General features: G+C 49.6%; 1 protein-coding gene across 1 annotated transcript; it reads right to left on the bottom strand.

The window, feature by feature from the left end:
* Positions 1 to 3,783: 3,783 nt before the first annotated feature.
* Positions 3,784 to 26,643, bottom strand: TRIM26 (tripartite motif containing 26). The gene is made up of 8 exons (XM_019742108.3): positions 26,485 to 26,643; positions 14,386 to 14,880; positions 14,106 to 14,201; positions 12,682 to 12,912; positions 8,116 to 8,138; positions 7,571 to 7,686; positions 7,289 to 7,321; positions 3,784 to 6,823 (listed from the first exon to the last, which is right to left on the bottom strand). The coding sequence occupies exons 2-8, from the start codon at positions 14,821 to 14,823 to the stop codon at positions 6,120 to 6,122; spliced, it is 1,641 nt and encodes a 546-aa protein (XP_019597667.3). The 5' UTR covers positions 14,824 to 14,880; positions 26,485 to 26,643; the 3' UTR covers positions 3,784 to 6,119.
* Between the last annotated feature and the right edge of the window lie 1,049 nt (positions 26,644 to 27,692).

Raw genomic sequence — 27,692 nt, 5'->3', positions numbered from 1 at the left:
TGCTACATCCGGTTTCGAAGGTGGCAAGACGCAGCCAAGGATATGGACGAGGAAGATGAGGCCTTCAGGCAGAAGCCGCAGAGTCTGTGGGGAAGGGCTCCCTGGCCAGAGTTAAGAAATCTGGCAAAAAGTGAGCTGTTCCTTGTGCCTGGGGCAGTTGTGATCCTTAACATCTGAATTCCCTGCCATCACACCTTTTGCCACCTATAGCTAGAATGAAGTGCTGTCTTGGAGCCTGTTGTACATTTAAGAGCAAACTTTTTGTAAAAAAATATATAAATCAATAATAATAATAATAATGATAATAATGCAGTGGCTTATTTCAGCCTTAGCCAGGAGGGCAGAGTGAAACCAAACCAAAATCCTGCCAAAGTGTGTTCTTCAGTCTTTATTCTATCCTGAATTCTGTACTGTCTGGAATTAAACCAACCCATTTGGGGAAAAAAAAAAAGGTAAACCTCACAATAAGTTATTACAGAAAACAGGGAATGCTCCGAAATCACTTTATAAGCCTAATGTAAACTTAATAGTAAAAATACATGTAAAGAAATCTTTATGAACAGTTAAAGTAAACAGAATTAAGCAAAAAAAATCAAGTGATAGAGTTTACCCCTGGAATGTAAAATTTTAACATAAAAAATTCATCAATGTCATTCATTAATGGATTAAAGAAGGGAAACAATACGATCACTTCAACAGAAGTGGAAAAGCATTTGATATAATTCAAAACCGATTCCTAATGAAAATGCTTAATAAACTAGAAATCGAATTTTCTTACTTTACAAAGCATATACTACAAAATAATACATCAACCATGGAATTTAACATACTTTATAATTCTAACTAAAAAACAGAAGCATCAAAAAACAAACAAAAAACCCCAGAAGCATCACTTTAATATCAGGTACAAGACAGATTTCTTCTATTCAACCCAGCACTGACGCCCTAGGTCATTAAAGAAAACTAAAGAGTATAAATACTAACATGGAAGAAATAATCTATCACAATTCCATCATTCAACCCGCTTTTCTTCAAAGCTGCTCCTGACCCCTCCAGGAAGATCCTCCTGGAACCTCCCATCTCTCCCCTTGGTCCAAATGCATGAGCTCAGGTGGGCCACAGCCCCTCATCCGCACAAGACAAGCACCCACTTCGAGCTACCCCTCCATTGCGTTCTCTTCACTGGTCCCCATTTAGATGTCCAATAAACAGCTCATGCTTAACACGAGTGAAAGAGAATTCTTGGCTTCTGCCTCCTCTGCTTCCAAACATACTCCCCAATTGTCCTGAATTTCCATCTTCATCTCCTTGGTTCAACCCAAAACCCAGGAGTATCAGTGACTTGCCTTTTCTGACCACCTCTAATCCATTCAGTTTAATCAGCAAGTCCTATTGACTGTACCCTCAAAACTCATTCCAAATGCGGTCATCTCTCCATCTCTTTTGCTATCACCTTAGACCAAACCAGTCGTCTCACTTGATTTACCACTAAAACCTCTATAGACTCCCTGCTTCCTTTCACCCCTGCAGACATTTCTCCAGAGCTCATTTAAAAAAAGTAATCATATTTTTGGTCCATTGTACTCATTTTCTAACAGACCACATATTCTGGTTTTGCTATGCTCCCTTCCCCTTTTAGAACATAAACTCTTTAAGGAAAGGGACTAACACAGACACACACTGATGCATCTCAAATGCCAAGAACAGTGCCTGGCAAACAGGTGCCCAACATCTGCCTACTGAACCGATTCATTACTCCTCTGCTTACGGTGCGTCACTAGTTCCGATGCACTTAGGAAAAACCCAACTCTAGCATGGTCCAGAGGCAGATGTGATTCTTTTCTGCTTACCTATCTCCCGCTCTGTACACGGCTTGTCCCTGTCCTATGGCTTTGCCGTTCCCTCTGATGGGGGTGATCTTAGACCTTCCTTCTTATCATTCCGATTTCAGCTTTAATGCCACCTTCTCAGAGAAACCCTCTTTGACCAACACAGTCCTATTGCAGTTCTTTGTATATGCAATTATTGTTTTTAAAATTTAATTCATTGCCTGCCCCCCTCCATGGAATATAAACTCAATGAGCACAGAAATTTTACCTTACCACTGCTGTGACCTAAACATTTTGGCACATCACAGGTACTCAATAAATGAATTCAGGAGATATACAAAGGCTGGAGATAAGGTTTTAGAGAACAGAGGAAATAAAGGAAAAATCACCAAGAAATAATTCAAGTTTCCCAGAATTGAGAGGTTATGAATTGTAAATGACAGGGCCCACTCAAAAAAACTCATAGAAAGGCATATCAAGAAATTTAAGAGTAAGGACACAGATAAGACCCTATAAGCTTCCAGAAAGAAAACGCAGGCCACATACAAAGGATTGGCATCACGTGTCACAAGAATTCTCAACAGCATCAGTGGAAGCTAGAAGACAGTGGAACAATGCCTTTGAAATTCTGAAGGAAAATTATTTCCAACCAAGAATTCCATACTCAGTGAATCTATCAAGTATGAAGGTAGGAGACATTTCCAGCTATGTAAGATTTCAAAAATTCAACTTCTACACACCATTTCTCAGGAAACTACTGGATGACGCTTCACCAAAATGAAATAAGAGGGAAAACAGGGTAAAGCAGAACCAAGCCAGGAGTGCAGAGATGACGGTACAGGGTGAGCCGTAGGCTGTGCACTGGCGAGGGAGCCACAGCTCAGCCTGCTCTGCAGACTTCAGGGGAGATGCGGTAAGAAACAAAGTGTTAACAGTGCCTGATAACTGCACACCTTGGGAGGTGTGACAACTGGTGAGGAGTTTGGGGTTCAATGAGTAATAAGGGTGTAGGAGACAAGGCAAAAGATGGGAAAGGCAATTACTGACTCCAGGGAAGACAAAAAGTTGTACAGGAGGGAAAAGTAGTCATGGTTTTACCACATGCCCCAGGTGTGGTTTTTAGACATGGTAATAAACATAACGAGCACTTACCTGATGCCAGGACCAGCACAGCAGGCATGGGATTGTGGGAAAAGTGTGCGTGTGTGGCGAGGAACAGGGACACAGCTAAATCTTCTTTGTCCACAGGGGGAAATGGAGGGTGACACCCCAAACTCATGTTATTTAGCAAATGAAGATAAACACCTCAGTAGTCCGCTAAAAGGATGAACTGGGCCTCTGGGGAGAGAAATGGGACAGGGGCTGTTCGTTTCTTTTGTAATAGCACTGTCGATGTATTTCACCTTATGTGCAGCTGTAATTCATAAAAAAAAAAAAAAAAAAAATCAAACAAAAAAACCTTTGAAAATATTAACATAAAAAATTAAAAGGTTCAGGGGCCGGTGGTTAGAGCTCCATGCTCCTAGCTCTGAAGGCTGCCGGTTCGATTCCCACATGGGCCAGTGGGCTCTCAACCACAAGGTTGCCAATTTGATTCCTCGAGTCCTGCAAGGGATGGTGGGCAGTGCCCCTGCAACTAAAATTGAACACGGCACCTTGAGCTGAGCTGCTGGATGGCTCAGTTGGTTGGAGAGCATCCTCTCAACCACAAGGTTGCCGGTTCAACTCCCACAAGGGATGGTGGGCAGAGCCCCCTGCAACTAGCAAGGGCAACTGGACCTGGAGCTGAGCTGCGCCCTCTACAACTAAGATTGAAAGGACAACAACTTGACTTGGAAAAAAAAAGGCCTGGAAGTACACACTGTTCCCCAATAAAGTCCTTCCCCAATAAAATATTAAAAAAAAAGGGTCAAAGAATTTGTTGAATAAATCTTACTGGCAACTTTCAGCACTATGGTGGTAACAGAAAACATTTTTATTTTGCAAGGGTTTTTTTATGCTGAATTTTTTATCTTCTACAGTTTATTTTGGAAGTATGATGCTCAAAACTTATTAAAGCAACAGTTACCTGAAAGCATTAATATTTTATTCAAATGGAAATGATCATTAATTACACAATGATCACCTTTAAAAGTTTCAGATATTTCTTGTTATACAAAAATTCTTTCCAAAAAAAGGATAAAAGGCATTTTGAGAATTATGAAATTATCCCATAAATAAGACTGGTAGAGCATAATTTTAGGGAACAATTCGTAGTAATCAACAAAATAAATTTGAACGTTTAAGAATATGCTAGTAATTATTGTCTATCAGGATTCAAATGTGGATTAATGACCTCATTATAACTGATAATGCATGTCTGACTCCTAATAACTGACACATTTTGCATATATGTATTTAGCAAAAAGGTAAAACATAAATGAGCACAGGAAGGAAATGCTCCTTCCCACAGTATGATCCTAGAGGTGCTTTGTGTAATCCTCCCTTTTCTATCTTTAAGACGGCAATGAAAGGAAAAATTCAGAGAGGACAGACAAGAAATGGCCAGGTAAGTGGTGATGGGAGGCAGAACTGAATCTCTGTGGGTTGTATTTCCTTGGGGCACTGCTTGTTTTCCAAGGAAGGACTCTGGGGGTGCTGTGCTGAGTGCCACCCTTCTCCCAGGAACACGATCACACACCACACATGCTGGGTATCAGCTCAGGCCCACGCAGGGGAGGAACAGGTAGGCCTCAGCAGTGGCGGAGTGTGTCCCTGGGGGGTCTTGGGGACTTCCAGAAACAACAGCATATGATGTGCAGAGGACAGAAAGCAAAGTCACAGAGTTCTAAAGGACCCGGCTATCAATGGAATCTCTTTGTAGTTAGAGAGGTCTGGTGATATCTGAGTTATAGTAAAATATATCGAAATCCAGGCTGTCCATTCAACAAGGTTTTATTGAGCACCTACTCTGCGCCCAGCACTGCACTAGGTGTGATGAAGACTACAAGGGAAATGTAAGACATGGTATCACCCTTAAGGAGCTTAGAAAACTAGAGGCAGAAATCACATGTGTGACTCAGGCAGCATGTGATAGAGTGCAACTTCCAGATGTGTGGTGGTGAGAAGACCAGCGAGACGCATGTGGCTGCAGACACAAGGGCGGGGAGGAGGTACAATTAGGTAAGGAGGGGACTTGCAGAGTGCCTGGGATGGGTAAGGACAAGGGCTGCCAGGTAATCTGGCTGGAGCAGGGGCTCATGTTAACCTGTGGGCCCCAGGGGGCCTGGGCACAGGCTGGGGCTCGGGCTGGGTCTGCTGGCAGAGAATGTGCTCTAATTCCTCCCTTGACATGAAGACCAGGCCTGGTGTGGACATCTGCTGCCTTCCTTCCTCTTCCCACAGCCGTCTCATCACCCCAGCCCCTCCTAGGAAAACGGAACTCGTATGCCGACAGGGCGTGTCAGAAGGTTACCACCCTGCTGGAGAAACTGTTCCGTTTCCAAGGTGAGGAGCTTTGGCTCGACTGGATATTCGCCCTAGTGATTTTAGACGGACTGATAAGAGCAGGGTGTTCTGGATTCTTTGAAACAGTCTCCTCACAAGGACCAACCCACAGAGATCTTATTGATCACTGATCACAAATGATCAAAGCCACAGGTATGGAGATCAGTTCCCCAAGACCACAGATGGCTCCGGAGCCCCGCCTCCTGGTATGGAAACCTCATGCAGTGTCCTGGTCTCAGGGGGGCAGGCGTCTGCTCTGGACGCTCAAGAGGATTTCCGCTGGAACCCAGGGGCCTGACTTAAAAGGCCAGGGAAGCCTCTGGATTTCCACTCAGCTCATTTTCAGGTAGGTTTAACTCCGAGTAGGGTGGCAGTAGGTGTGTTTAAAGTGCCAGGCAGGCAGGCAGCGGAATGGGTTAGGCGACGGGAAAGCTGTGGCATTTGCGGAATGGCTGGGGTGTAACACAATGAATTGCTCTTTCCCAGGACCATCTAGCATGGGATGCCACACCCAGCAAGAAAATGATGCCTTGGTTCTTAGTCCACAAAGTGAGCACGGGGCTGGGTCTAAGGCAGTGGGTAGAGCGAGGGAGCAGCCCATGGACTTCAGGGTCAGAAGTTTGCACAGCAACCCCAAGGAGGCGGGAGAACAGACGCACTGCAGCGTGGATGGAGCAAGCTGGGAGGGGGCCGTTGACGCAGGGTCCCTCCTGTGCCTTGCTCCAGGTGCTCTGGCCCAAGCACCTCCTTCCCCCTTCAGTCCTGGAATTCCAGAGACGTGGCACAGCGTGTGTGGGGCGGGGTTCAGGGTCTTAGCAGAAGCCGTGTTCCCGGCCACTTGAGCCACAAGAAGGGGACCAGGCGTCGGGTGAAGGTGTCAGTGAAGGTGTAGATGACTTCTTGCGACTCCGCGTTGGTGAAAGTCACGGTGCCCCCTTCGTAGTCCAGGGCGATGCCCACCCTCCGGGGCCGCACCGCCGGGAAGAGCTCGGCCTCGGGCTCTGTGTGGGCCCAGACGCCGGTGGAGGACAGGCGCAGCGCCCACACGCCGTCCTCCGGCCGCAGCGGGAGCTCTCCCTTCCGCTTCACAGAGTCTCTGGCCACCCCCACCATGCAGCTTTCCAGAACTTCCTCCTCTTCCTCCTCCCCCTCTTCTTCCTCTTCATCCCCCAACGACCCCTCGTCCTCATCCGTTTCCCAGTCGTCGTAGCCGTCCCCATAGCCGTATCCATCCCCATAGCCGGCCTCCTCCTCCTCCTCCTCCTCTTCCCCCTCTTCCTCCTCGTCCCCCTCCTCTTCATCTTCGGCCCAGCCCTCCCTCTGCACCTCCACCTCCCAGTACACCTTGCCCCAGGTGAAGCCCTTACTGCCCAGCACCCCCGGCTCACAGTCAAACTGCTGGGGGTACAGGTACGCGCTCTGGTACAGGCTGCTGTAGGTCACGCACTTCCGGTCCTCTGACAGCTGCAGATACCTGCTGGCCGACTGCGGGTCCAGGGTGACACTCACTGTGGGAACAAAAGAAGTGTCACCAGCGACCCTGGGGCCACCAGCCTCCATGGTGTCCATGGCAGGGCTGCCACCCCACACAGTCCCAGGGGTGCCATTCACATCTTGGTCCATGTGCACAGGGCCCACCAGTGGGTGCAGGACTTGGAACAGCGGAGGCATGTGATCAGGCAGATGACAAGAAACCGTTACAGGGAAGGGACTGGGGGCAGGCCCTGCGAGGACGGGATGACCAAACAGGGGCAGAGAAGGGCCAGACCACCATGAGGTTGCCTCTATGGCAGACTGAACAGTAGGTGACTGTCAGAAAATGCAAGGGGGGTGCTTAAGATCTGCCGCTGGGGAACTCGCCCTATGGCCTAAGGGAAGGGATCCGTGTGTGGGGGGGGCAGGGGGCAATCATAGTCTCTATGGGGATAGTACTGTTTATTTGAGGTAAATCTGGGACAAACCTTGACACTCACCCGTCTTATATTCCAAGTCTCTCAGCAGCTTCCCTGTGGAGGAAAAACAGACAGCAATGACCCTTAAGCCCAGCAAACTTACGGGCTCATTTCTTACTCAAGACAGTATCAATTTCGTTAATTTCGTGACAGGACCGCCCCCATCCCCCGAGATCCCAAGAAGAGAAACCAGGAGACCCAGCGGACTGAGGTAGGAGAATCTGACAGTAAGGGGCCAGGTACCCTCCCTCATAGTGAGACCCCAGCTCCTGCCTCCCACTCCAAGGCTGTCCCCAACCTGACCTTGGAATTCTCGCAGGCCTCGCTGCAGAGACAGCAGTTTATCTGAGAATTCTCCTGTCCTTTTTTTAACCACTTGAGCAATGGGTTTCCCAATCCAGAACTTCTTCCGCGGATACCTGAGAAGATGACAGCCATGACCTTAGCTCTCCTTACATTTCTCTCAATCCTCAGGACAATTATGAAGTGGGAGGGAAAGGTGCAATTACCCCCGGTCAACAGATAGAAAAACAGGGGCCAAAGTCACCAAGTGAATGACGTGGCCTGAGGTAGGACTTGGACCACGCAGAGCACTGCAGGTCAAGCCACCTGTCCCTCCCACACGAGCGCAGGTGGCCAAGCAGCTGGGACTCCAGGGAACTTGCTCTGGTGGACACAGGCCTCCAGCTCACGGGTGTGTCCTGCTTCCCAGGACACAGGGGGACCACGGGACACGGGCAGCGCTGGCACCACATCACTCCCCATTAATTCAAATAGACCATGGTCAAGGAGAAGAGAGGCGACACAGGCACAGGGGATGAGGCACATGGTGACACGGAAGCGCGTACCTGTTTAAGAAGTCTCTGCAGTCCTGGAAGGGGAGAAAGGACAGCGTCAGTGTGAAGCAAACATGTCACGCATACGTACCAGCACTGTATTAGAGAGGGACGTATCACAAACAAACGCGGTCCCTTCCTCATGGGGCTGACATGTGGCAGCATGGGATAAAACAACAAAGAAACAAAATAATCAATGACAGCAATGGGGCGGAGGGGGCAGGAGATGACAGGGCCAGCTTCTCTGAGGTGACAACACTTGTGCTGGGACTGGAAGGACACGCGGGCTAGGTGAAGACTGGGAAGGAGGCCAGATGGGACAGGCTCAGCAAAGGAGGCTGGGTCCAGGTCCTGCTGAACAGGCGTAGCAAGGAGTTTACCTTTCGTTCATATACAGTAGTAAACCACCTAAAGGTTTCAAGTAGGGGAGTGACATATGTGATCTGCTTCCATGTGGCTGTGACTGCTGAGTAGCTTCCAGGATCCAGTCTCCCCTTCCTTCTTTTAATAATGAAACCCCTGGAGTAAGCTGGGCAGATGGCCACTCAGCCAAAAACTACATTTCCCAGATTCCCTGTAACCAGGTCTGGTCATGAGACCAAGCTCCAGACAATGGGATTTGTAAAAGGAAGAAATAACTACAAATTTGCGGTCATGTTCTTTAAAAAAAAAAAGGAAATTGCTTTCTATTTCCTTGTCCTTGGCTGAATTTTGGATCTAGTGGTGGTGAGCTCAACTCTGACCACACAGCTGAGGACAGCACCCCATGAAGTCAGAGGAACAGCCAGAGGGAAGTTACCCAGCTCCCTGGAGGACCTCACTGACAGCCGCCCTGGCAGCTCTAGACCTACCAACTCGGAACTGTTACGGAGAGAAACAACCTTCTGTTTTATCTGAGTCACTGTACTCAGATAAAAGTAGCTGGCCAAAATCCGAAGTGATCAGCCACCTGGCTGTCCTCTAGAGCATGGATTAAGGAGGCAACATGAACATGGGGGCGTCTGGAGGCTGTTGCTGTGGACAGGTGAGGTAAAATGGCCTGAAGCAGCAGTGGCAGTGGACACAGACCCAGGCTTGTTTGAGAAAGACCTGGTGAAGGTCTTATCCTGCACAGTGGTGAAGGATAATCGAGGACAGGCCATAGCTTGAGTGGAGGGAGAAGGGTGGTGCCATCTGCATGATGGGGACAGGGTGGAATGGGAAGGGGGTTCTTCTGAGATGCTGGCTATTTCCCTTTCGTGAGTCTAAAGCCTTCGTCATAATCTATATTAATTTCTGCTTTCCTTTCACTCATTCACAAGTATTAGCTAAGTGCCAGGCACTGCTCTACAAGCCTGGGATAGAGTAGCAAAGATACAAATTCCCACCCTTGTTAGAGCTGACCTAGCAGGGGGAAGCAGACAGCGATCAATCAACATGATGAACACATTATATTACGTTATTAGTGATCAGTGTTAACGGGGACTGGGTGGGGGGGCAGGTTAGGGAAACCAATGGAATCACCGAATCGTGGCTGCTGATCACTGTGTCAGTCTCAGGAGAACGTCGGGCTCTGCTCCAGGGAAGGACAGGTAGGAGGTCAGAGCTACACCCTGCCCTACTACATGAAGCAACTGCCCAGACACAGTTGAGTTTCTGGCAAATCCTTCTCATCTGTCCCTCAAAACGAGTAAGTCCAAGCCAGCCTGAGGACTGGGTGACAAACCTGAAGCAGTGACAAACGCGGTCCCTTCCTCATGGAGCTGACATGTGGCAGCATTGGATAAAACAACAAAGAAACAAAATAATGACAGCAATGGGGTGGGGGTGGGGGGCTGGAGATGACAGGGCCAGCTTCTCTGAGGTGACGACACTTGCGCTGGGATTGGAAGGACATGTTGGCTAGGTGAAGACTGGGAAGGAGGCAAGATGGGACAGGCTCAGCAAAGGAGTCACTCGTTTTGAGGGACAGATGAGAAGGATTTGCCAGAAACTCAACTGTGTCTGGGCAGTTGCTTCATGTAGTAGGGCAGGGTGTAGCTCTGACCTCCTACCTGTCCTTCCCTGGAGCAGAGCCCGACGTGCCAACACGTCTGCTGAGATGTGTGCTGTAAAATGGCAAATAAACGGGTGGGGTGGGGATCAGGGGGCCACGAGGGCCTGTTTTGAGACATGGGAGTTGCTAGAACGGTAGAAAGAGACAGGATGAGAGCCGTCTAGGGGATAAAGGTCATGAGCGGCCCAGAGAGGCTGGAACCCGAAGAGAAGGGTTTCTCCCAAAGGACACAGAAGGGGGAGCCCAGGGAGTCCCACGGCAACGTGCAGCCACACACAGTCCCGTCCCCCAACCCCCAGGCTCCTGAGGCTGCTGTGAAAAGGCAATCAGAGGAGAGGCTAGGGCAATGAACACGGCCCTTTCGGCATGCGGCACGCCTGGGTACTAACAAACAGCACTCACGAAGGACTCTCATGGGCAAGGATGGCGACCCCCAGAGGGAGAGGCAGAGGTGTGACCTGCCACCCCACCCTGCAAGGGCCACCCAGGGCTGAACTAGGGACGGTGTCAGTGTCTCTTTGACCGCTCCTATCTTCTCGGACCCGTTAACATCTTCATGATGTTCCCAGTCCAGAGACCTTTCTCTCCTTTTCTGTCCCTTTTGTCAAAAAGTCTGTTTTACATCTTTTGTGCTACTGCTTCTTCCTTTCACCTACGAGTGAGTATATTTCTCTACCACCAGACTTTTGGATTAGAGTCTCTATCATAATAGGATCTCATTCTTACTGTCCATTGACAAATAACCTCTGCGAAAATATTAATGGCAATGAAGGAGTTGGCGGTCCAGTTTCCTTGTAGCAAAATCAAACCCAAACAAATATAGACAAAAGCCCCAGTATCGGGGGTCCGAATGGCTCAGTTGGTTAGAGCGCGAACTCTCAACAGCAAAGTTGCAGGTTCAATTCCCACATGGGATGATGGGCTGCACCCCCTGCAACTAAAGATTGAGAACGGCAACTGGACTTGGAGCTGAGCTGCGCCATCCACAACTAGATTGAAGGACAATGACTTGGAGCTGATGGGCTCTGGAGAAACACATTGTTCCCTAATATTCCTCAATTAAAAAAAAAATCCCTTTAAAAACAAAACAAAAAAGACCCCAGTACCAACATTTCACATACTGGCTTTAACTGAACCCCCACAGGGATGTCTTCAATTGGAGCGGTCTTGGAGGCACGGAAGGCTGGGCCTCTGCTGGCCGCGCAGCTCCTTTGCGTGCACCCATGAGAGGCTCAGGGCAGATGGGAGTGCACTGCAGTCCCCCAGCACTCGTCACGTCTGCTCCACTCACATGGGCATGTGCACCTGGTGGCAGCCACTGGGAAAAGGATGCTCGTCCCCAAAGGGGACGGAGAAGAGGAAGAAGGGAGAGGTGAGAGGCAGCAAGTGACCCAGTCAGAGGCTGAGAGAGAATGACATCTGGAGGAAAGGACAGAGCCAGAGACACAGAGTGGATAAAATGGGAGAAAAGAAGAACTAGTACAGAGGCCTTGGGAGTGAGGACGCCGGGGCTGGAGCTTTCACTCGATTCCTGACCTGCCCCCTGGCCTGGGACAGACCCCTCCACTCTCTGGCCCTCAGTGGCTTCATCAGTGCGGGGCAGGACCTCCCTGCCAGGCCTGAGTCAGAACCCACAACGAGGGAAAGCAGGCTGAGGGCACCTGTTTGCGAGGCCTGTGCTGGCACAAGTACCTGGAGCCCTTGCCTTGCCCTCTCTCTCCCCACCACTGGCCTGGGATGGCATTTGCAGCTGCTGACAGGCCCAGCTATCCCAAACCATGCAAGTGGAGGTCATCACATAGGCCTTCTCTCCTGGCCCACAGGGCGGAAGGATCGAGCAGGTCCCCCCAGAGGCTGCTAAGCCTCTTCGGCATGGGGTGACTCCTCTGGGAGGCTCTGGGGGGGGGGGGGGGGGAGGCATTTCAACTTGGCAAGCTGTTCTTCAGTCCAGCGTTTCCCTTTCCTGACATCAAAGTCACCTCTACCACAAAGCATTCCAGAGGCAACTGGCCTGTTTTCCATTTTTTATCCTGAGGGCAATTCCAGAGTCCCAGAGAAAACCTCACCCACTGTGCCTTTCTGCTCCAGACCCTCTGGGTCCCTAGGAGAAGTTGCCGTTCAGCCTTCTTAGCCATTACAGCTAAGAACCATTACAGCTTCTGCACCTTCAGAATCGTAAACAGCTTCCACTGGACAAGTGTCTGCCAGTGATTTGTTAGCAGACAGGCTCATGAGGACAGTAACGAGGATGGAAGAGAAGAATGAAGATACTAATAACCTTCCCTTCCATTTCTACTATACTTTTTAATACTTTTAACTGTTTTGTAGAAAATGTACTTTTTGAAGCGATACCATGCCAGTCATTTCATCTTATGCTCATGCAACCACTGGAAGCGGGGCAGACCAGGAGCATCACCCCATGTTTCAGATGAGAAAACTGAGGCCCCTGGAGGAAGTGACGCTCCCAAGGTCATGCAAGTGAGTGGCGGGGCCCAGACCCACTGTCCCAGCGTCCCGGCTCCCTGCCCCGGGGAAGGTCTCACCTGCATGAGCTCTGCAGCCGGCTGCTGGGCCTTGCCCTCCAGCTCAGAGATGACCAGCGCCAGCCGGGCAAGCTCCCCGACGCCCCTGGTCTTGTACTTCTCCCTGCCTTCCGTGAGCTCCTGCTCCAGCCTCGCCAGCTGGTCCAGCAGGTGCTGCTCCCGCTCCCTCAGGAACTGGTGGCCCTGTTCAAACTCTGCCAGGATGCACTGCCTCTGGTCCTGGAGCTTCCTCTGCGGGGTGGGGTGGGGGGGGAGAAGGGGGTGACACCTCCACCTGGGCGTGGAAATCCCTCCAGGATCAGGTGTTAGAGGCGCATGAGGCTGGCTCTTCACCCCTAGCTCCCCCCACTCATGAATCACAGTGCTCAGGCTGGGGAGGGGCCTTGGGGTATTCCTGGGCCAACCTCCTTTCCTCAAAGAAGACACAGTAAGTGACAGTTGCGTTCACTCAGCCACCACGAGACTGGAACCCTGACTGCCTGACTGGTCAGCCCATGACCTTTTCTAGGTAAACCAGTGTGCTCCAGGGCCCGCTGAGGAACTCTGTGAGCCAATGCATTTTTCTCTCCTGGACACCAATGTCGGTATGTCACCTCTCTAGGAAGCTTTCCTTGATTAATCTCATCCAAGTCTGACCAATCCTCTCTTCAGCACTCCCTATTATGGATAAAATATCTACGTGTACCCCATCCTTGCCACATATCCTGTTCTCTCATTCAAACTGTGGAATGTCTATGCTGGGGAACCACGACCTCTCCTGCCCCCAGAATTTCACTGCTGAGTCCAGGCTGGGATCTGGTCAGTGTCTTTGGTCCCCCTGTTGACTGATGGGCTGGGGGCGCTTGTGTACACTGAGTGCTGGGCCCCAACATCCCTCCAATGCCCACATCCCCCAGAAAACTGGACCTGCCTATCACTGCCCCCCATACCGTTTCTAATCAAGCACACATGTGCTGCCTCTGTTTCCTAGCCACGGGCAACCGTGGGTATGGGACCCACCAGACACAGAGTCCTGAGAGCTGGTCAGGCCTTCCTCAGCCCTCCCCTCTCCGTCCTTATCCTGGAGCCAGTGCCATCCTTCCAAACCCCTGGCTCTGCACTCTCAGGAATCACCTCTCCCCCCTTCTGTGAAGGGAAGAACGAGCCAGGCTTTCCTTGGTTCCCACGCTCTGGCTCGAACACAACAGCAACAGCTTCCAGAGGTGGCCCCGCAGAGACGGAGGGGCCTTAGCTGACAGCAGGCAGCCCACTCACGTGTCAGATGAGGAAACAAAGCCAGCGAGCTCAGACTGACAGGGCGTGGCCCGCAGCCCGGTCTCCCACTGCCAGTCCCGGTGACCATGCCTCCCGCCACAGGCCTGCGAGCTCAGGAGCTCCTGCTATGGACCACCAGTCCTCAGGCTGCCCTTCACAGCCGCACTTACCAGCACAGCCAGGACGTCAGCTTCTCCCTTCGCCTGACAGCCCTGAATTTTGTCTCTGTCTCTCCTTAGAGTACTCAGGTGGTTCAAAATTTTTTCCTGCAGAAAGACAAGCAGTGGGGACAGGTGGACACTCTGCGCTAGGGCAGGAGGATGGACTCCGGCTGAGTCCTGTGCCAGCAAGAAGCCTTCAGCAGGGTCACGGCCAGGCCGCGCCTTCAGGTGGGTGCAGAGCGCAGCCCGAGGGGTGGCAGCGTGCCCTCTGGGGACGAGGAGGGCTTACCCTGTGGGGCTGGGCCGCCTTCTCCAGCAGGACCGCCTCATGGAGCCTGTGTTCCCGGGACTCCCGGCACATGACACACAGCAGCTTCCCGTCGTCCTCACAATAATAGTGCAGCTTCTCCTGGTGCCGCTCGCACAGTTTCGCATCCGGCTGCTCCCGGGCCACTTCTCCCAGCTGCCTGCCCTTGTCCCCCTTCAGCCGCTCGATGTTCTCCACTAGGCTGGCCAGCTGCCACACGGGCCGGATGTTCTCCTTTTTAAAAGGCTTTTTGCAGAGGGGGCAGACGGGGCGGCCCCCCGAGACAGGGCGGACATCAGTGGTACAGCTGCGGCAGAACACGTGGCCACAGTCAATGGTCACTGGGTCCCGCAGGTAATCGAGGCAGATGGCGCAGGTCACCTCCTCCTCCAGGCTCCGCAGTGGTGCTGACGTGGCCATGCTGTCCTTTGTCCTTAGCTCAGAGGGTTCTCTGTTCACTGGTGGGGGCTTCTCCTCCTTGGAGACCAGACATGGAGTCAAGAGCAGACAGGGCAGAGGTGGCAGCCTCACAAAGGGCTGCCAGCTCCAGCAAGCAACAGACACTTATCAGTGCTTACAAGGCTCATATAGTATCAGAGCCAGAGGACCTTACTGATCGTTTAGTCCAACCCCTCATTTTACAGATGAGGAAACTGAGGCCCAGACTAGTGGTTTGGTGGAATGGCAAGCAGAGCTGCCACCAGCCCATGCTGTGCTATGGGAAAGCACTCTTGCCTCAAGACCCTTTCCTTCCGTCAGCTGGGAAATGGCTCTGATGTACCAGCCATGATAGAACAGACACCTGGTAATGCTGTGCTGGAAAACGTCATAAGTACACAAATCTACACTGTCACTAGTACAGTGCTCTCGTGTGCAGGGCACACGCTGCACGACCGTGCATGGGCCTCACAGGGCGCCATGTCTCCTGTTTGCTCCTCCCGGCTTCAGGTTTCCAGGACTAAGAGCACTGAGCTTCTTTACTAAGACACATGAACCATCATGCATCGGAGTCCTGGTGCCTCCCTTCATGGATGTGTCCTTGGGCTGCGCTGTGTCTTTGGTCTGGTTCACGTCCTCTGGGCAGCTAGATTCTACCTACACCCAGCCTGCTGGCAGAGCACAACCTGGCCACACTGGACCCATTCTCAGCTGTGACTCTCCTACGAGTATGCAGCTGGTCTGGCTGTGCTAGCTGGGCTCACTAAGGGAACCGCTGTGGAGGACGCCTCAGCTGGCTGTGACTGCAATGTGCCGACAAGGGCCTGGCCCCCAGAGGGAGCACAGACGCTGAGCACAGGGAGGACTTTAGTCCCATTTACCTTTGCCTCCCCGGCCCACTTCCTGTCTGAAGTTAGAAGCCTCAGCACGCACGACCCAACACCTGCCGCTTGCTGACTCTGAGCATCAGTTTATCCATCCATAAAATGGAGAGAGTGATACTTACCTTCAAGGTTTTCTAAGTGGGTTGAGTGAAAGAATTATGTTTAAAGTACTGAGCACAAGTACGGTACGCAGAAAGAAACCTAGGAGAGAACCTAGAACTCTTGGTTCCCAAATCCAGTCAGTGTTCAAAGCAAAGAGTGCAAGAGTGGAAATGAAAAGTGGCAGGCAGAGGAAGTGAGGAAGAACCAGCCATAGCAACACGCGCTCCAGAGTCAGAGAAACAAGATCCTCAAGGTGTGGGACTGGAGAGTTTGCTCTGCTGTATATCACGGAGGCAACCGGAGGCAACCGTAGCAGTTGTTGGGAAGCCAGGGCACACAGGCAGCTGCAAGGCTGGGTGCCAGCCAGTGGACTGGGCACACAGGTAACTGCAAGGCTGGGTGCCAGCCAGTGTACAGGGCACACAGGACACTGCGAGCTGGAAGACAGTACTTAGAACCACAGGAAATCAACACAGTCACTGATTACAGCCGGTGCAAGAGTTCAGTGTCTACCACAGAGTTCAGTGGCCTTCGTGTTCTTTCACTGGAGTGACAGGGATGGGCTAGAATGACCCCCCCACCCCTCGCCCAGGCTCTACGACCCAAAGGAGAAACCAAGCAGAAATATAATGCCTACTTTTAGAGGATCTAATGAAGTAATATATGAGAAGTATTTTATAAAGTGAAAGTACTGTACAAATGTAAGGGATTGTCACACTGCCAACAAAAAATTCCATTGGAATTTAGAGATGTATGACTTTAAGAAATGCAATGAGTGTGAAAAACATGTACATACAAAGCTCAAACGAAGGGGCTATGTAATTTAACTGGCAAATGAGTTAAGAACCTTTTTAGAATGCTACTAAGGGTAGTAAAAATCTTAGGAATTGCCTAGTTCTGCTCCCTGGTTTGCCTGCTGAGGGAATAAGCCCGCCGGCATTTCAGTTGCACAGATTCAAAGGGATGGAAAGAGGAAAGGAGCAGGTGCCGGGACTCCTGGGGGCTTGGAATCCTTCACCAAGTCATTTTGTTGAGTAGCTTAGAAGTTTAAAAGCTGATGATTTTTGTTTCTTTTGTTGTTGTTGGGGGTGGCATATGCTATCTGTGGGGCTGGGAATTTCATTCTGTTGCAATTTCCTAGAAGAATCAAGGGACTATGAAGAGTTCAGTTATCGCTCCCCATCCACACAGAACCTGACATAGGCACCTTCTTCACTCAGAACAGACGTTCTTAACTCAGGATCCATCTTGGGCTTTGAGGGATCTTTAAACCCCTGAAACTGTATGAAAATAACCACATATGTACGAGATAAATAAAATTGTCTGGAGATTACAGAAGAACACTGGCAAGTAAGTGTAGGAGGGATAATAGGTCATGAAAACACCATTTGCAATCTCATAATATAAGACAAGGATCTTCAGTGGACACTAAAACCATGAGGTGGAAGGCGCTAGGGGAGAGTGTAGCCCCCTGTGCCAAAGGACCACCCAGTGGGTTACTTCCTAATGCACCTCGATAAGGGAGAGATCCGGGGATCACCGTAAGCAGCGCCCAAAGCCCACATCCCTGATGGAGGGGCAGATTGGCATGTACTCCTGTGTGGCACCATATGAATGACACACCACCTTTGAAGCAGCGCTGCCACAAATGTGTGGCCTCCATGAATCAAATGAAGCCTGGAGAGCTAACTTCTAGTTTGTAGAAAACATGAGGGAAAGACAGATGAGGCAAACCACATCATGAGGAAACAATCACATCAACCCAGAATATAGGACATTCCACAAGAAAACTGGCCTGATCTTCTAAAAAGTCAATGTCATGAAAAATAAAAAGGGATTTCCTGATTTAGGAAGACTAAAGAAAAATAACCAAATGCAAACCCCCTTGATTGGCTTTTTTTAAAAAAGCTATAAAAATAGTTTTTGGACAATTAAGGAAGTTGGACAAAGGAGTAGCTAAGTATTGGATCATATGAAATTATTGTTAATTTTTAAAATGGCATTTATTGAGCATGTCCATATGTTTAGGCAATGCGTGCAGGAGTATTTAGGGATGCACGATTATAACTTGCTTTTAAATGGTTCAACAACAACAACACAAGTTAGAAAAACTTTCTGAGGAGAGTGGCTATAGCTTTCCATCATTCGTACAAGACTCTATACAAGGGTCTATGACCTCCAAAGATGTTACGAATCGCGAATAGCGAGATCATGGTGCTTAATGCCTTGCAGAAGCTCAACACATGTGTTGAACAAATGGATGGATTCAGAGGAACTGAGGATAATACTAATTGTATAGAACCATTTGTTTGAGAGTCTGTCACAACCAGACAAAGGAAACAAATGACATGTTACCATTTCTATGTTCCATCCCATCGCCTGGCTATACAGACTCCATCCTGAACATGATACATATACTGAAAGATGGCTAACCTGGCGTTGCTGAATAAATACATACAAGACCTACGTGTAAATCTGTGGGTGAACAATCCAGGTTCAAGTTTGGGCTCTGGGACTCAAGAGCCAGGTGACTAACAACTTCTTGGAGACTGCATTTATTTTGCACCCACCTTATCTGCCATTCATACCTCTGACGTTATTTACTGCTCAGGGCACTCAGGATCAGCAGGGCAGAGCAGCCTGCCCAAGGGCACGTGGCTAGGATGCCGTGCTCAAGACCAATGGCCCAGCCATCACACTCCCTTCCTTACCCAGCAAACTGCACAATGGGGTCTAATACCAGCTCCTCTGTCAGGAAGCTCGGATGAGGTCATGTACATGGAAGGGCTTCGTAAGCTGGAGTGCTGACAAAAGTACGAGGACATGTTACTGCTGACACTGACCAAGCACCTAGTCTTAAATGACAGTTGACAGGATTTGAGAGTAAGAGACACGGGCAGATCCAGTGTGAAACTGACCCTCCCCAGAAACTCTTCCCAATGTACGCCACTCCCCAATGACTCTGCCCTTTCTATCATCTATGCCTTCAGAATATTCTGATTATCTCAATGAGTTTCCACAATAAAGGGTAAAACTACTATTCTCTCCATTCCTGGCTCTTGGGCAGACAGAAGCCACACACAGAAAACTAGAGCTGGAAAAAAACCTTAGAGAGGTCCCACCCCACTCCCTTTACCCAAATGAGAATTCTGAAACCTGAGGAAGTCATTTCATGAATTGCCTGCACCAGACGGCACACGCCACTGGTACCAGGGCAGCCAGGTCTCTGTCCCTTCAATAAACAAGAAGCTGGTTGTGAGTCTACAGAAACAAGCAGAACTGGAGACACTCCCTACCTTTCTGAGTTCCTCTCTGCCAGCAACCCACCCTCCCCTACAGCTCACTGGATCTCATAAACACGTACTCTGCATATATGAACAGAATGGCTGAGGTGACACTGTCATTTCTGCCAACACATTTCAGGATGTGGGTGCCACGCACAATTCCTGGCTGCGAGTCACTATGAGCTGCAAAAACTAGCTTAGGGAAGCGCTGCAATGAACGCCCACACCTTATGGGCACACCCTTGCACCCCATCCCAGCCCTGCCCTGGCCCAGTTCTAGAGGGAAAGGATCAGAAGTCTGGCCTCTTGCTTCTGTTTAACAGCTGTCAGCTTCTGCCCCAGCAGGTGCTAAACTCTCCCTGAACTTCCTGTGGCTTCTGGCATCTCACACCTTCCTCCCTGCCTCCTGCTGCCTTGGGAACTCGAGAAGACACTGAATTCCAGCTGTGGACTCCTAGGCCCAGAGAAGTGAGGGGGGCCTGGATTTGCATCCCAGCATCCAGGCTGCTTCTCTGAACAAGAGCCCCGTCTTCCCTGGAATCCCACCGCACTTAGCCGAGGGCTCCACGCCCCACGGGAACCCCACTTAAGGGATTTGTGGGGCCCCAGATTAAGCTCCATTTCTTAATCTGAAATAAGTAAACTCTCCTGGCAGTGAACTTCTGTGAGACACAGCAACCAGCCTGGAAAGGACAGAATTCAGGGCAAAAAGAAAGTGATCTGGATCTGGATACTAGAGGGGTGGTCACACCCCTGCTGGCAACACCCAAGGCCTGGACTCTGCAGACTCTACAACCTGGGTGTGGCCATGGCCTTGGCACCAGGCCGGCTTAGGAGACGTGGGTTCTGTAGACAGTGCATTGCTGAGGTCACACGTGGGTCACTTCTCCCCACAGGGCTGCACGTCAATGGTGCTCTGAAGCACAGCGGGGGACGTGCAAACCATGGGGACCAGGCCGAGATATACTGACCAGTGGCAATCCCCACAGGCTCAAAGACAGGCATGGCGCAGCAGCCAACAGGGAGGTGGACGGGACCATGCTTTCAAGTGCCGCTGAGGGTTTTGGTAGAAGGTGGTATAACTCACCCAGAAGTTATCTAGTATGGTATGTACTGGATGCCTCCACGGCCAGGCACTGAGGATACAACAGAGAACAGACAGGGCAAGTCCTTGCCCTCCCAGAGTTCACATCAAGGGACATAACTGAGGGATCCTTTCTTGAGAAGCTGACTGTGGGAGTACACCATCCTCAAGGGTCTCCCGCTTCCATCCACTGTGGCCTTCGTTCAGTCCCTAGAAAGACCCTGCCACATATCAAAATGCAAGTACGCTCAAGTAACCACACTGGTTAAAACCCCCAAGGCTTCCCGGTGTTCCTGCGGCACGATCCAAACTCCTTCCCATGCTCTGTGAGCCCGATAATCTAGGCCCAGCCCTTGTGTCCAGGTTCATTTCCTCACTTGCCACCTCAAACTCAACCCCACAGCCAAACCAAACCCCTCTCCAAGCCTCAAAATGCACCATGCTTCTTCCTACCCAGGCCCTTCAAAAGTGCTCTTCCCTCTGCAGAGCACCATTCCTTTCCCACTTAGGAAATCCTTCTCCAGCTTGAAGGCTCAGCAGAAAGCTACCTCCTTGGGCAAATCTTTCTGGAACTGAAAAGTGAGCCCACACGCACTCTCCCTTTTACAGCCTGGAAACACCCTACACTGCACAGTGTACTTCTCTGCAATCCTAAGTCCTGATTCATTTACCATCAGCTTTTCCCACCAAACAACAGAGACCGTGTCTGCCCCACCCCAGAGTCTAGCACAGCGCCTGGCACAAGGAAACAGGAACGACCCGCTGAGGAAGTGGATGATGCCCAGGCACACAGCATCCAATACCTACAAGACACTGCCCAAGTGTCTGCGAAACAGTGCTAGCAACTTTGCCACGTCCTTTCTCTCGGGCACGCTGGTGAATTACTAGAGAGCCGATTCCTTCACACTCCCTACAGCAGCAGCTCAGCGGTTCATAGAACTTGCCACGGAACCCAAAGCGTGTCTCCAGGAACACACAGCAGCCAGAGGAAAGGCTGTGTCTGAGGAAGTGGCTGCTGGGGGATGCAGCACGATGGTGACAACCGCCCCGCCCTCTTCATTAGCTCTACACCTACTTGTGCAAAGAGCTCATCTTTCCTGGTTTTCAGCTTCCGAGGAATGGAATCACATTGCATTTTGGGAGGGGGGCTATCGACATCATGTTTGTAAGGGACACTCATGTGATTGTGAACTGATCTGGTTCATTTTCATTGCTTTAGGACTGTAGAATTCTACTGACATATAACCTACTTCTGATGCCTGTCTGGTTGTTTCCAGTTTGGGACAATTATACACGCTGCTCGTTTCTGCACACGTGCAAGCAGATACAGTGTCAACTTGACCAGCTCAGGCCAAACTGTTTCCAAAGTGTCTGTACCAATGTACGCTGCCAGCAGCAGCCTTGGGGCACTCATGCTGCTGCACCGCCACACCAACGCCAGGCACTGTCAGCTTCTAAGCTTTTGCCAATCTAGTGGATGGGAAATAGAATCCGTGTGTGTGTGTGTGTGTGTGTGTGCGTGTGTGTATGTGTGTGTGTGTGTGTGTTTAAAGATAAATTTAAAACAAGGAAGAGAGGCCCAGTCACAGGCCACCGAATCCTAGAGCAGATGTTCCTCGATCCAACAAGGAAATACTGTAAATGTCTATCGTCTGGGAGGAGGCATCTACCCAGCTTCCATTCTTCCTTTGCTAATTTTATGCAACTCCTTTCTCAGGATCACGTGCTTAGGGTGGAGCCCTCCCTCTGATCAAAAGTGGAGCAAGAGAATTGGTCTCAAGCACCCCTGGTCACGGTGCTTGCTTCAGGGATGAGAACGAGTCATTATAGCTAGTCACAAGGACACCTAGTTGACATGGGGAAAAGGGGAAAAAAGATTCTTGTGGTTTCTCCAGAACTTGCAAGAGCTGAAGGTTTAGAGCTGCTTGGGCAATCCTGCTATCCAAAGGGTTAGCTTAGCCTGTTTGAGAAGGACCCTAACCCAGAGACGAAGCGAAGCGAAAGAAACCCGATCCGCCTTGTGAATCCCTGTGTTGAGTTATGCCTGAAACTACTCTACCATTGAACTTTTCCAACACATGAACCCATAAATGCCTGTTTTGCCCAGCCAGCTTGGCTTGTCTTGTCATCCGCAAAAAAAAAAAAAAAAAAAGAAGAAGAAGAAAAAAGAAATCTGACTGATACAGCAAAGAAAGTTACTGAAGGTTACTAGGCAGAAATATACAGTTTGTGCAGAAAAATGAGCCTATTTACCTAAACAAAGGTCTTGTCACAAAGGTAGACTACACACCAACTGGCACTTCTCTCTCTGGCTCTCACCAGAAGATTACCACCTGCTAGGACATGACAGACCAACCTGCTCTCTGCCACCATGGCCCCTCCCCACAGCTCCTAGAAATTCTGAGCACGGAAGCACACGCAGAATCTTCTTCTACCCTCAGCTACTCTGCTGTGGCTAGAGACAGGGGCTAGACTGTTTGACCTCTCTGGGTCACAATATTCCCATGAAGAAACAGGAATATTTAGGCCATTCAGAGGTGTGAGATACTAGAAAAATATATATTGGTCTCTGGCACCCCCATGCTGTTCCTGACACAGAACTCCTGAAACCCTTGTCATTTCCTGGGTGATAAGAGCACAGGAACATCTTTTGTTTTATTAAGGTGACTCTGGGTGGCTCCTGGATGGGGGTTGATCACCCAAAAGACCAAGCCATGATTAGAAGCTTAGAACTTTCAGCCCCACCCCCATATTCGAGAGAGGAGAGAGGGGCTGGAAATGGAGTTATAACTGATCACGTGAGGAAGCTTCCATAAAATCCCAATGGTACAGGATTCAGGGAGCTTCCAGGTGGGTGAACACATGCACACTGGGACAGTGACACACCCCAACTCCAGGCGGACAGAAGCGCCTGCACTCAGGACACTCCCAGACCTCGCCCTAAGTATCTCCTCACCGGGCTGTTCATCTGCCCTTTATCACTTCCTTTAATAAACTGGTAAACGTGAGTGAGTGTTGGACTGAGTTCTTCTATTACAAGACAAACTGAAGTGCACCAGCATTTTTAATGTGCAACAGGAAGTCAGCGCTGTCATTAAGAGCAACCATAGTGGCATCTTTGGGCCAGGTATGTGGTTTTATTGTGCTAATATTTTACAATCTGGCTATCAGGCAGGAAAATGTCAGTGTATCAAATTTAGTTTTTTCAAAATCATAAATGGAGTCCGTGAACTCAACATCTATGGAGCTATTCTAACCATTCATTCCCTGGAGGAAGGAAGGGTCTAAGCTACCAGCCAGGGAGTTACCATTTTCCATCAAATTTGAGATATCCATGTCATTACATTTAGTATCTCTGAAGTCAATGTAATCAATGGCATACCATAATCTGACTGGCAAAATATTTTTTTCTATGCAGAACATAAATAGATGGCATCTTAGATTTGGAGAAATGTGGCGTAGATCCTACAAAGTGCTGCCAGGGTCGTCTTTCCAACACACAGATCTCATCCTATTACCTACTCTCTTGCTTCAAAACTCCTGAGGTCAAAACTGCACAGCAGGGCACACAGGACCCTCTCTAATCTGGCCTTCTACTTCCCCGTCCAGTCTGCAATCCTGCTAGGTACAGTGAACAGGAAGACAGCACCTTCTTCCCTGCCCTCACTCCCCACCCCTTGCCCTCGTACATGCTCTTTTCTCAGTCCCAGCTCAGTCCTGAAGGCCTGAATAAGATATGCCCCCTTATCTGTGAGGACCTTCTGTGCCCATCCCACGTCCAAGAGAAACAACTGCCTTCCTTGGTTAGCCCCTGCAGCTCTGCACACGCGGCATTTCTTTCTTTCTTTCTTTATTAATTAAAGTTTATTGGGGTGACAATTGTTAGCAATGTTACATAGATTTCAGGTGCACAATTCTGTAATACGTCATCTATATCTCACATTGTGTATTCACCCCCCAGAGTCAGTTCTCTTTCCATCACCATATATTTGACCCCCTGGCATTTCTAGTATAGCACCATCACACTGCTTCCCAACCGTCTCCCCCAACATGAACGTGAGCCCATGGCTCATTCCTCTGTTTGTCTCTAGTATCTGGCACAAAGTAGGCTGTCTCTAAATGTAGGTTGTGAAACTAAATGTTTTCCATGATTCCAGGGCCCCATTATCGTCTTCATTCTCCCCCTTCACCACACTCCCCCCTCCCACTTTACAATCTTGCTTCAGCAGAGGCTCTAAGGGCTCCCCGCAGATCAGACATTCTCCACTACAAACATTAGCCAGATCTCCCTCACCTCCCTCCACACATACAGGATATTTTTTGGGAGGTGGGGTTGGGGGGGAAGGTCAACATTCCATTTCTACCAAGCTGGGAAAGTTTAATTTGGCTGTTTTCCAAAACCAATCGCTTTCCATTCTCCTATTCTGATCCTGGGGGTGCTAAGTCTGAAGTCATCCCCAAGAAGCCTCAATTCAGACCACGGGCTCTGTTCTGTGGTTCAGTATCTTCTGTGGCAGTCTGAGTCTAGCCTGTCACTCCTTTTTGGGGAAGTGATATCTAAAAAGTCATCCACTACTTCTGGGCCTCAGTTTCCTTACCTCTTAATAAGGGGAAAATAATAATGTCTAGCCAAGTTCACCCAGCTGTTCGAAAGTTCAAGTGTGGTCACATAAATCAAAGTGTTTTTTACTTTTAAAAAGCAAAAAGTGCTATAAAAATACATGCTAAGGAGCACAGGCACCAACCTGAAAGGGCTCCCAATGGCCAAAGCTGCAACAATCTGAGCAAGAAAATAAAGTGCTATTGAATTATAACCCAAAGTATAAAATAAATATCCACGAGTCCATGCTGATATAAATAAATGATTGGTAAGTTAATAAATAAGGCAGGAGAGACAAATCTCCCACGCAAAAGAATTCCAAATAATATACGATCATACTTGCCCTTGAGGTGGGGAAATATTCTCCTCGCTCCCTAGGTGTGGGCTGCACATAGTTGGACTGCTTTCCAAAAAGCACAGTACCAGGGTGGGGGGGAGAGAAGGAGCAACTTTGCACAGAAACATCTCAGCCAGGGGATCAGCATCAAGACCTAGGTCATGTGGATAACACACACCCTTGATATGATGTGATAAAATGGCAATCTACCTCTGTGGTCTTCCTCCCAATCACCCACAAGTCTAATCAGAGGAGAAGAACAACAGACAAATTCCAGTAGAGGGGCATTCTACAATGTACGGAGCCAGTATTCCTCAGAATTGTCAAGGTCGTCAAAAAACAATGAAGTCTGAGAAATTGCCACAGCCAATGGCAGCATAAAGAGACGTGGGAACTAAATGTAATGTGGTAATCTGGATAGGATCATGAAAGAGAAAAAGTACTTAGGTAGAAACTAAGGAAATTTAAATATTAGAGACTTTGGTCAATAATAATGTGCCAACCTCGGTTCATTAATTCTAGCAAATGCGCCATATCAATATAAGATGTTAATAAAAAGGGAAAAGGTTTGGGGTATATGGAAACTCCATACTCTTCATAATTTTTCTGTAAATCTAAAACTGCTCTAAAAATTAAAGTCTAGTTTTTAAAAAGCTAATTATTTTGAAGGTGGGGGATAAACATTGCAGGGATTACGACTTTAGCTAACAGTTAAACAGGAGGCTCAGGCATCGTCCCTGACACTGATATTTGCGCAAGAATGTACGACTGTCGTTCTCCCACCGTTTGAAGCACGCACAATTGTTGTGGTGTCAAAAACGAATGTACTGGGAATTGAGAAGTGTTTGCCTCCCATTTGCGCCACACAGATACATTTACACACTGTTTTGTAAGGCCAAAACCAGGGAGAAAATCAGCAGGGAAAATACTCATGTGATAATGGGCTGAAGGAGTGAGGGAGTGCATAGCTCCAAGTATACGTGACTAAACCGGTTTATTCTGACCAAAAGGAAATGAAAGAAAACATGACTTTTGGTCATGGGGCCGGATTGGCCGTCTACTCGGCTCCAAGCAATTAGACCGTCATCCGGGCCCCGCTTACTCCTGGCTCTGGAGACAAGGATGGATCGGTGCCTGCGCTGGCCACGGGAAAGCAAGGAAGACCCACGAGGAAAGCGCGAATGGAGCCCCGGGCAAGCAGGAAGGGTCAGGCCGGGAGGGAGAACGCAGCGAACTTCACCCGTCTCCCGAGCCCGCCCTGCAGCCCGGCGGCCACGTTCGGTCTCCCGGACGCTGGGGCGCGCGTCTGTCTGCTGCTTTGCTGCACTTCTCACCCGACGCGCCCTACTCACCAGTCCCTAGCTCCGGCCGCGAATCCCGGACTGGGATCCCTCGTCTCTGCGGCGGTCAGTTCAGGTCGCGATCCTCCGGGGACAACCTGCACGACAACGCTTCCCCGCCGGGTGATCAGGCTCCTGCGAGCCCTCCACCGAGATTTCTCGCAGACCAGCGCCCGGATTGGTCACTGCCAAACTCCGCCCTCCAATGGGAACCTTAGTCTCCTCTACGTCACTGATCACCGGGCAAATCCCCGGCTGCTGAGGCGGGTGGGGCAGCAGCGCCGAGAAAAGAAAACTGAAACCAGGCGGAGCCTAGGCTGCGCGGGAGTAGCACCCCGAGTTTGGTGTGTGGGGCGTGTCCCCAGTTACCTGGCGGAAGCCTCGAGTAGTGAGACCTAATCAGGCCCCTTTGTAGGACTCTGGGATGCCAGAATCTCCCCCCTCCGGCCGCGATTTCCCACTTCCTGGCTCCCATTGTGGGCTGAATCGGGGCTGGAGAGCGTTTTGCCGCTAAGTGGCGCTCGCCAGGTGCTCCACGAAATAGGACTCCCTGCCCCTAGTTCGGCCTAAATTTGCTCCCTGGACCAGGCAGGATCTTACAAAGCAAATATTCTCAGTGGACTATTTGCAATAATTACCATTTGTGAAGCGCTCAGGATGAGGGCTTTACATAAAATATCCTTAGGCATAAATGTCCCTCATTGGTGGAAGAGACAACAGGTCCCAAGAGTTGAGGGGCGTCCACGAAAAAACATCCTGCCTAAGAGAAAGCTTATAAGAATTTATTTGAACCAAACTGATGACAATTGCCTGTAAGGGAAATACCAACGTATGGAGAAAGTGCTCTGCAAAATGGCAGTTTGTAGCTTATTTTATACATAGAATCAAAGGAGGAGGGTTATATGAAATCCATTGGTGGTAGATTAAGGGCATGGGAGAAAGCAAAGCGGTGAAATCTCTGGGACTGGATAGAAGTAAATTGGAGAGACAGGTACTTCTTTCACACAGGTGGGTACAGGATGGTTAATAGTTCACTTTTTACAGCACGTAGAGATGGTAATCAGGAGACAAGAATAACAAGGAGGGATTCCATAGTTTCCCTGCTCTGGTCTGGAAAAAGGGATTACTGACTTTCCAAGGAAATGTTATCCTAGATGCAAAACGACAATAGACAGGCTCACTCAAGGTAGAGATTGACCTTTGTCAAGGAAGCTACAGAC

Source organism: Rhinolophus sinicus, chromosome 2, assembly GCF_057876585.1.
Source record: "Rhinolophus sinicus isolate RSI-liver-muscle chromosome 2, RSI-T2T, whole genome shotgun sequence".
Taxonomy (NCBI): domain Eukaryota; kingdom Metazoa; phylum Chordata; class Mammalia; order Chiroptera; family Rhinolophidae; genus Rhinolophus; species Rhinolophus sinicus.
The sequence above is the reverse complement of the archived record's forward strand: the minus strand, read 5'-3'. Positions and strand labels throughout refer to the sequence as shown.